The sequence below is a fragment of the Plectrocnemia conspersa genome, unplaced genomic scaffold (assembly GCF_051122295.1).
Source record: "Plectrocnemia conspersa isolate PC_06_02 unplaced genomic scaffold, ASM5112229v1 ptg000013l, whole genome shotgun sequence".
NCBI lineage: Eukaryota > Metazoa > Arthropoda > Insecta > Trichoptera > Polycentropodidae > Plectrocnemia > Plectrocnemia conspersa.
The window spans coordinates 3,277,580-3,287,596 of record NW_028277177.1 but is presented as its reverse complement, the minus strand read 5'-3'; the positions used below and the strand labels follow the sequence as shown (position 1 = coordinate 3,287,596).

The 10,017-nt window shown below is 29.6% G+C and overlaps 1 protein-coding gene across 1 annotated transcript; it reads right to left on the bottom strand.

The window, feature by feature from the left end:
- Window positions 1–352: 352 nt before the first annotated feature.
- On the bottom strand, window positions 353–9,803 carry LOC148227031 (uncharacterized). The gene is made up of 20 exons (XM_088201903.1): window positions 9,652–9,803; window positions 7,412–7,632; window positions 7,176–7,339; window positions 6,974–7,111; window positions 6,706–6,914; window positions 6,403–6,634; window positions 6,113–6,334; window positions 5,942–6,042; window positions 5,704–5,872; window positions 5,472–5,640; window positions 4,700–4,706; window positions 2,421–2,641; window positions 2,192–2,355; window positions 1,983–2,120; window positions 1,708–1,913; window positions 1,405–1,636; window positions 1,116–1,337; window positions 940–1,040; window positions 696–864; window positions 353–632 (listed from the first exon to the last, which is right to left on the bottom strand). The coding sequence occupies exons 1-20, from the start codon at window positions 9,694–9,696 to the stop codon at window positions 457–459; spliced, it is 3,306 nt and encodes a 1,101-aa protein (XP_088058029.1). The 5' UTR covers window positions 9,697–9,803; the 3' UTR covers window positions 353–456.
- Between the last annotated feature and the right edge of the window lie 214 nt (window positions 9,804–10,017).

Sequence of the window (10,017 nt, the reverse complement as noted above, 5' to 3'; positions counted from 1 at the left end):
CCGGAATCCTTATCCCGAGCGTACTCTACCAATGGGGAATTAATTAAGTCATGTTTGATTTTTGAAACAGAAAAAATAGATTTATTTATATTATATAAAACAGAGTTGAGCACATTGTGAGTAACATCAATAGGCAATTTAATATCAAGGCAAATAATTTTGCATGGTTTATTTTTTTCGCAAACTTTTTCGCCAGATGTTAAAAGCCACACGCTTTACAAGTTGAGCGGTGGTGTGGCAGCACTGGGAACTGTCAGAACGCCGCCACAATAGTAACGTAACAAACCAAAGATTCTTAAAAAGTAGGTTAATTATGATTTGCACAACTAAAAATGTAATTAAATATTTTAAGTAAAAAACTACATATGTTTATTGATTAAAAAAATACATCAAATAAAAATATTTCCATACCATCATATAGAATAATAAATATAATTAATACTGAATTACTGGTACCTATAGCTCCAAATTTCTTGGTTTTAATCCCACATACATACCACCTTTTGCTAGCAAATTAAACGACTTTTTATCTAGCTGTATTGGTATTTGTGTTTTATCTGTGTGCACAATGTCGAATGTGAGAAGCATATGAAATGCAATCAATTTTGCAATCATCAATGCAAAACGTGAACCTAAAAAGCATACAAATATGAATTAAAATAAAAACATTATATTTATAATCGTAGTTAAATTACCAATGCAATTTCTAGGCCCGACTCCAAACGGCATAAACGCATTCAATTCGATAGATGATCTGTTTTCATCCGAAAATCTATCCGGATAAAACTTTTCAGGATTTGGAAAGTAATTAGGATCATGATGTATTGCAAAGACAGGAATCCAGATACAATCCCCACATTCCACCTATTTAAAATATAAAGAAACCATTAATTATAATTGTTTTGCATCTTTATTCAAACCAGAAGTATTAGAATTTACTTGATAACGTTTTGTGGTGTTATTGTTTGCGGGTGGCATATTATATTTCTTCCCACACACTCTATCTGTTACAGCAGCTGGAGGCCACATTCTCAATGTTTCTATTTGTAATTTAAAAAAATATTATTGCGACGTTATAAAAAATATATATATATATAACAAATAAAATATATAACCTGAAATACAGTTATCTAAATATTTCAATTTTGGAAGATCATCATATGTTATATGCTTTCCATGGATTGAAATATATTCGTCTATCTCTTCGTGTAATTTTTTTTGAACGTCAGGATTATTCACCATTTCGTAAAAGAAAAATTGGATATAAGTCGCTGTCGTTTCAAAGCCTCCAGCTAAAAATAAGAAAGCCTGCGCGTAAATCTCAACGTCGCTCCATTCTGAAAAATCAAATATATGTGATAATTTGTATGTTATGATATTTATATTTATAATAATGAGGCTCACTTTTCTTCACATCACTTTTTCCAAAATTCGATTCTTGCACTGTAGCAAAACCAGCTTCTGAAGTATCTCTAGAGTCGGTTTCATGTTTGAGAGATCCTTTTTCAGCTTCCATCAAGAGATGGATCATATCTTTTCTAACAATAGAATGCTCTCTTCTGTACGTTATTGTGCTATGAATAATATTCATTAAATAGTCTCCTGATTTCTTATCAACAAACGGAATCTTCAACATCTAAACAACAATTACACAATTATTTTATATTCTGAGTTCATTCACATTTTCTTAAATATATTCCCAATTACTTTTACTATTCCCGGAACTAAGAAGAACGCCAAAGTTTTCATCAAGTTTTTCACTCCTGTGAAAGTCGTAGAAGCTTTAGCATTTTCATAGAATTCATTATGTCTATCTTTCAATGAATCTACTTCTAGCCCAAAAGCAGAATTCGCAATCACGTCGTTAGTGTATCTTGTAAATACATCTTTCGCCTCGATCTCGACGATATTATCTGTTTAAAAAATTATCTGCTTGTATTTATTTATTTATATTTCGTATGCATATTTGTATCAAATTTTACCAGCACTTTGCTCAGATTCTTTCAAGAAATAATTAGTAACTTGCTTAGCACAGTGTTCAATAAAAACAAACATGTTTCTCATTTTTGAACTGGTAAACGCTGGGCTTAATATGCTGCGCATATCTTTCCATTTCTCATCTACAATGTAATATTTTAATATAATATTATAACCAAATTTATTAAAAGATCAGTACTATCATAAACATTACCTTGAAGGAAAACTAAACTATTTCCTAATAACAAATCCAGATCTTGATTTATCAGATTGCGATGATTGGGAAAATGATCAAAGTCCTTTATAGTGATTTGTTTTATAACATCCAAATCTCGTAGAATTAACATTGGCTTGTTCATTTCATAAGTGCCTGAATATCTGCAAGTTTAAATACATATTAACTTTTAATATTATTGATTATAAAAAAATTACACATTACTTACTTTTCATCAGGATGTGAATTATAAATTCGTGCCATAAATTCAGTGATGTGCTCTCCCTTTATCATCGATTCAAAATAATTTCCAAAGAGAGGAATAATAGGTCTATCATATTTAACTCCAGCTATTTCAAAAGCATTTGGCTTAGATTTTCTTAGAAAAAAATAAATCGTTATTATTAGCACACATGCTAATGAGATCTCCCAGTATGTAAACATGATTTTCTGAAAGTACAGTATATATTATAATTTATATTTAATATAAAATATATTATTAGATAATAATTGCTGATAAAAATACAGTTTTTTTTTTATTGATAGCTTTTTATTACACGCACATGTTTGTTAATATTTTAGACGTCTATGTACATGATAAGCTAAACACACACTAAATACTATCGGTATTACATAAAGTGGTTATGTTTAGTACAGACGAATTGGTTTTGAAAATGTTTAGCTCCATTAATTTTAGTTAGTTAAATAAAACAACAAACAAGTTTTAAAATTGACGAGTTAGTGAAAACTACATATATTTATTAAAACATTTGCATGTTCATGTGTAATGAATATTAATGTAAAAAGTGTGGAGTCTTAACAAAAATATGTTTGCAATTGACTTTATCTATTTAGGAGACTCCTATCTTATTTTTAACATATGGCTTTCGAAATAAATATTTGAAAAAGCAAATAGTGTTTATAACGGGTAGTTACTGGTATAAATTGCTTGTAAAATAAACAATGCTTTTTGTAGCGCTACTACTGATTATGTGGAAGACTATTCTCCTCCACCTGGTTGACTTTTTATGTTATATTTTATCAAAAGCAAGAGTAGGGTAATGGTTTATATTAAGATAACCAGAAAGACACTAAAATTAACAGGTCTTTATTGCTGCAGGTGCTAAAAAAATGGTCATTACGGAAATTTTTGTTCAAAATCTATCTCATAAATTTTTGTCCGAGGAGGTTGAAGGAGAATAGATAGCCACAAGAACTAAAAAAATGTTATGATAATATTTTATCCTCTAAAAAGACCATCTCCGAATATTTTTGAAGGAGAAAATGCTGCTATAGAAGCTCAAAATAAAAGTCATTTTGTAAATTTTTATTCAAAGAGGACAAAGAAGGAAGACCAAATTTTTGAGGAAAGAAATTTTCCTCAAAAAAGTACGGTCATTATTTATTTATATAATGAGTAAATGTTTTATCTTATGAAGTGTGACTTATTTTGTTGTACCTGGAGGACAATAGCCCTCTGTTGTTCATATTTTACTATTATTAAAATAAGTCTTTATTTTGACAGTAATTGGAAATAAAAAAAGCAATTATGTTTTATTTTATTTTTACTTTTACTTAAAATTTGCCTTTTATTCTGTAAAAATATGTTTGGACATAGAACTGAACCGTATGACATATGTGTCTTTAAAAAAATCACTGTGTGTGTCGGTCGTAAGCGGGCACTTCGTGCCGTACATAACACGACTTGCTCGCGCATTCACGAATTTAATAAATATAGAAGAAGAAGCTCAAATCCATGTTCAATCTCCAAAAATAACACGGGCGTAATCTCTACTTTTAATTTTCATAATATACTATTGATTCTAAATTCGTGGTCCTTTATGTGCCTCTATTTTGTTTCGAAATGCGTGATAATAAGACGCTTCTTATTAAAAAAAAATTTTACGCCTTCAAAATGCATGTTTATCAGTGGTATCTACTATGACTGAAATACGCAGAATTTTTTTGTTGAATAAAACAAAATGTTAAACATGCCCACTCTTTATCATCGTTTAACGCTTATCTCAAAAACAAGTGTGCGTCGCAAATTTTTGTGAAGCTTATGTTACATTTTTGCACTTATTGTTTCAAGACGCAAAAAGTTTATTTCAGTCAATTTAATTTATATGCAAATCCGCACAAAAAGAAATATGTAATTAAAATGTTCATCATTTTTGCTGAATTAACTCAAACGCAGCTGATCTTATTTCTGGTGATTTAAAAATAGATCAAAAAGTATGAAATAATAAATAAAACATTTTTTTAACCCCAATAATTTGAACAGCATATTTTATAAAATTCAAAAAGTTTAACGTATATGAAAGCAATTAATAATTAATGAATTTAATTAAAAAAATAATTTACAGATAATTATTTAATTTTTTGCACTAATTGGTTAAATAAAAAAGTATCGGTAAAAACCGAGAAAAATATTACGAATATATTTGAATACTTACTATATTTTTCATTCAATGTTCGAATAGTTAAAAACTACGAATAATTGAGAACCCTAGTACTAAAATCGAAGACACCGAAACATATCTATAGCCCTTAATTCCAGCTGGAAAAATTGCAATATTTGCAATAAAATAGATGAAGCACGCGTGATTTATTATTAACACTATTAACTTCGATACCATTGCGAAATGAGTAGGTTCGAAGCGATTTTGATGCTGTGTTTGGTCTTGGAAGATCTGTTATTTTAACTAATTAGAATTTTTCATTTGCGAATCGATTCGGCAGAATACTGTTTGGCTATTAAAATAACACAGATACGATTATTCTCCTCTTAAAATTAATAAAATTAAAGCGTCAATCATAAACGCGCTCTGTCATTTTGTTACAATCTGAGATATTTTTTTATTACGAAAGAAGAATCAAAATCGCTTATATTTCAAACAACACATACAACGCAATACACTGAAACAATCGACGATAAATAAAATAAATAACAGGCGCGTATGGTGAGAAACATTTTCTTTGGGGCGTGCGAAACGCCCGCTCTTATCTCTCATTCGCTCTTGTCACTTTACACGCGAGCGAGCGAAAGGGAAAGTATCTGTTCATACGCGCCTGATAAATACACTAATTTAAAAAATTAAATACCGCAGTTTAACTATTTTCTAGGTTCGTTAAATATAAATAAAAATGCACGTTAATTATTTAAAGTTTATTATTCCTAAAAATATATGAAAATACAAATATTTTCTATAGAATAATCATTATTTATATGATTGAATAATTTATATATAATCGCAGGTAATTCTTATCTACCTAAGGCTTCAAGTGTCTTGGTTTTAATCCCAAGTACATACCATCTTTCGCTAAGTAAGAAAAAACCCTTTTATTTAACTGTACTGGTATTTCTGTTTTATCTGTGCGCACAACTTCGAATGTGAGAAGCGTATGAAATACGATCAACTTTGCAATCATCAATGCAAAACGTGAACCTTGAAATTAATAAGTGATTTAATTTAAGAATACTATGTTATGTGTAAGCATAGCTAACCTACCAATGCAATTTCTAGGTCCAACTCCAAATGGCATGAAAGCATTCAATTCAATAGATGATCTGTTTTCATCTGAAAATCTCTCCGGATCAAACTTCTTAGGATTTGGAAAGTACGCAGGATCATGATGGATTGCAAATACGGGAATCCAAATGCATTCACCACAATTTACCTATTTAAAATACGGAGAAATCATTAATGATGATTGCTTTACATTTTTATTTAACCTAGAAATATTTACTTGATAATTTTTTGTGGTATTAATATTAACGGGAGGCATATTATATTTCTTTACACACATTCTATCTGTTAGAGCAACTGGAGGCCACAATCTTAAAGTTTCTATATGTAATTTAAAAAAAAAATATTATTGTGATATTATAAAAAATATATAAAACCAATAAAATATAACCTGAAATACAGCAATCCAAATATTTCAATTTGGGAAGATCGTCATATGTTATATGCTTTCCATGGATTGAAATATATTCGTCTATCTCCTCATGTAATTTTTTTTGTACGTCAGGATTATTCACCATTTCGTAAAAGAAAAATTGGATATAAGTCGCTGTCGTTTCAAAACCTCCAGTTAAAAATAAGAAAGCCTGCGCATAAATATCATCGTTGTTCCATTCTGAAAATATCAAATATATGTATGTGATCATTTGCATGTTATTATATTTATATAGTAAAGAGGCTCACTTTTCTTAACATCACTTTTTCCAACGTTTGATTCTTCCACTGTAGCAAAACCAGCTTCTGAAGTATCTCTAGAGTCTGTTTCGTGCTTAAGAGATCCTTTTTCAGCTTCCATCAAGAGATGGATCATATCTTTTCTAACGATAGAATGCTCTTTTCTGTGCGTTATTGTGCTATGAATAATATTCATTAGAAAGTCTCCTGATTTCTTATCGACAAACGGAATTTTCAACATCTAAATAGCAAATACACAATTACACCAGATTTTACTTTTATTCATATTTGCAATATTTATCAATATATTACTTTTACTAATCTTGGACATAAAAAGAACGCCAAAGACTTTAGAAGGCTAATTGCTCCTGTAAAAGTCGTAGCAGCTTTAGCGTTTTCATAAAAAACATTATGCCTATTTTTCAATGAATCTACTTCTAATCCAAAAGCAGAATTTGCAATAACGTCGTTAGTGTATCTTGTGAATATGTCTTTAGCCTCAATTTCGACAACATTGTCTGCTTAAAAAATCCATGTTTTTAGTAATTTTTCTTATGCGTATATTTATATTAAATATTACCAGCACTCTGCTCAGATTCTTTCAAAAAATAATCAGCAACTTGCTTAGCACAGTGTTCAATAAAAACAAACATGTTTCTCATTTTAGAACTTGTAAATGCCGGACTTAATGTGCTACGCATATCTTTCCATTTCTCATCTAAAATTAAATTTTAATCATATTAAAATAATTATTAAAAAATCAGTTCAATCATTAACATTACCTTGTAGAAAAAATAAACTATTTCCTAATAACAAATCCAGATCTTGATTTATCATGTTTTGATGATTAGGAAAATGATCAAAGTCTTTAATAGCCACTTGTTTTATAACATCCAAATCTCTCAAAAGAAGCATTGGCTTATTCATTTCATAAGTGCCCGAATATCTACAATTTTTAAATACACATTAACTTAAAATATAATTTATTAAAAAAAAAAAACATTCACACATATCTTACTTTTCGTTGGGATGTGAATTATAAATTCGCGCCATTAATTCAGTTACATGCTCTCCCTTCAGCATAGATTCGAAAGAAATTCCGAAAAATGGAATAGCTGGCTTATCATATTTAACGCCAGCTATTTCAAAATCATTTGGCTTCGATTTTTTTAGATAATAATATATTGTAATTATTAGCACGCATGCTAATGAGATCTCCCAGAATGTAAACATAATTTTCTGAAATTATAATAAATGGTTAATATAAAATAAAATATATTATTTATGAATATATGGAATATTTTTTTTTAATAGCCAAATTTAAACACACGTCTATATAAATGATAAGTTGAACATACACTAAACATCATATTATCAACATTATATATCGGTATAATATATTATATATACTACGAACATACCGGTTCTTAAAATTTTCAGTTTAATTGCCAAATCATTAAATTTAATTAGGTAAGTTAAGAATTAATAAGAAATATTTGCATTGAAATTTCATGATTTTATCAATATTTAAAACTATATTTTTTTATAAAAATCATAAATGTGTGTGTATTAAATATTTTTTAACTCAGCATGCTTCAACTAAACGTATAACCTTTTATAACCATTAAAATATTTGAGGCTTTAATTATTTTACGATTAATAACTTTATCATAAATAAATAAGCAATGTAAATATATAGTTACAGAATTTTAAAACCCCTGTTTTTAAAATCGATTTATACAGTAAAAATAAAATAAATTATAAAAACATAATTTTTGATTAGTAAATCGTATTTTAAAAATAGTTTAAGACCACCCATAAATAAGAAACTTAACAGAATCACAAACTCAGAGATGTCATTCCCCCCCCCCCTTGAATTTGGCCAAAAAAATGCATGACATTTAATGAAATACTATGAATTTTAATGAGATCAAAATAAAAAATACATAGTTATTGAACAAATTTGCCCCCCCCCCCTCTAGAAAAATCTTAAATTACGTCGAATTTTCATGTTATACTTCAATGAAAATAAATCTATCCAGAAAATATGTCATTTTAGTGAAATCATATCGGAAGGGACCTATCGGGCTGGCTGGCTGAGATAGGGCGCGAGGCACTACCTAGGACGAACAAAGCATAGCAGAGTAACGCAAGCGGGCCTCGGGAGAAAAACTAATATATTTCCAAAAACATATTTAGTACTACGGGGGGTAGAGAAACGCTCTCCCGCCGTCACAAGCTGGGTGCCCACCCAAGGAGTTGGACTCGTAGGTCCTTTTTACCGGTAACGGCAGTGGTGCACGCAATGAATAACACGTAGTAAAACTTCCTCATTATAATCCATACTTAAGTATCCAGGACTGCAAAGCTTGCTGACCAATCACATCCATACAATAGATGTACTCGTTTCTTAGTGAAATATGTACAGGCGGCTCTCGACTTTCGAACGTTCGACTTTCGCACATTAAAAAAAAAAAAATTTAATTTTTTTTTTTAAATATGCTGAAGGTCTACGATATGTTCAATTTTGCAAAAAAAATATAATTAAAGAATACGTTCAAAATTGTGGAAAATAAAGATATATTTCCACAATCTTTAATGATATGTTTCCAAAAAAAAACACAGCAAAAAAAAACATGGATGAAATGGAAAATCTTTGTCATTGTGGATCGATGACCAACATCAAAAAGATGTCCCTCTGAGTATTTCAATTATTCAAGCAAAAGCTCTTACTTTGCACAAAGATTGGAAGGATAAATTAAAAAAATATTTTACCACGGTTTTTCAAGCAAGTAACTGTTGGTTTTACAATTTTAAAATGAAGTATTCTTTTCATAATATTAAATTTACTGGAGAATCGGCTGATGCGGATTAAGATGTTGCAAAAGAATTTATTTCCTAATTATCCAAAATTATTGAAGATGTAGAATATTCCTCTAGCCAAATATTTAATGTAGATGAGACAGGCTTATTTTGTAAAGCTCTTTAACAATGAAAAATATGAATGAAGCCTTCACGCACCTTGACAAGTTTTTAAATAATATGAAAGATTGTGATCCCAATGGAGAACGCATATCTCAAGTGCGTGGGGAGATCAATAAAAACATAGCATGTTATAAAATAATATATGAAGAAAATAATAGTGGAAAACAGTTAGCTCTTGATAACTTTTCAAAAAAAACACCCGTAAACCCCACTTAAGCGTGTCTCTTTAACATATTATATTTATTTGATAAATAAATATTTTAAAATACACACAATTTCAATTTTTTTTACTTCCCTCGACTTTCGTACATTCAACATTCGCACACATTTTCAGGAACCAATTATGTGCGAAAGTCGAGGGCCGCCTGTATACGCCTTTAGAAAGCGACATTCGCTTGATGGGCATTGTCCAAGGTCGTATTGCATTGCAGCGGGAATCTTATGGATCCGGTGATTTATTATATCCATGACCGTTTCGCAACAATGACGAAGAATATTTACAGTAAGAACACTTACGTGTTATGTGATTTTTCTGGTCGTAATGAGGGCTTTTGTGTGTGATCCTATCCTATGCCTTGTTAATGGTTGATCATTTTGGTCTCAGTTAAATCTGTGTTCGCTACAAAATTTAGTGAAATA

What these genes read in the sequence shown, in the direction of transcription:
- LOC148227031 (XM_088201903.1), bottom strand. Translation starts at nt 9,696, where the DNA reads ATGTTGAATGTACGAAAGTCGAGGGAAGTAAAAAAAATTGAAATT. An exon ending in TTTGGATTGCTGTATTTCAG is followed by an intron (nt 6,043 to 6,112) that starts GTTATATTTTAT and finishes AATTACATATAG; the next exon opens with AAACTTTAAGATTGTGGCCT. An exon ending in AGAATCTGAGCAAAGTGCTG is followed by an intron (nt 1,914 to 1,982) that starts GTAAAATTTGAT and finishes TTTTTTAAACAG; the next exon opens with ATAATATCGTCGAGATCGAG.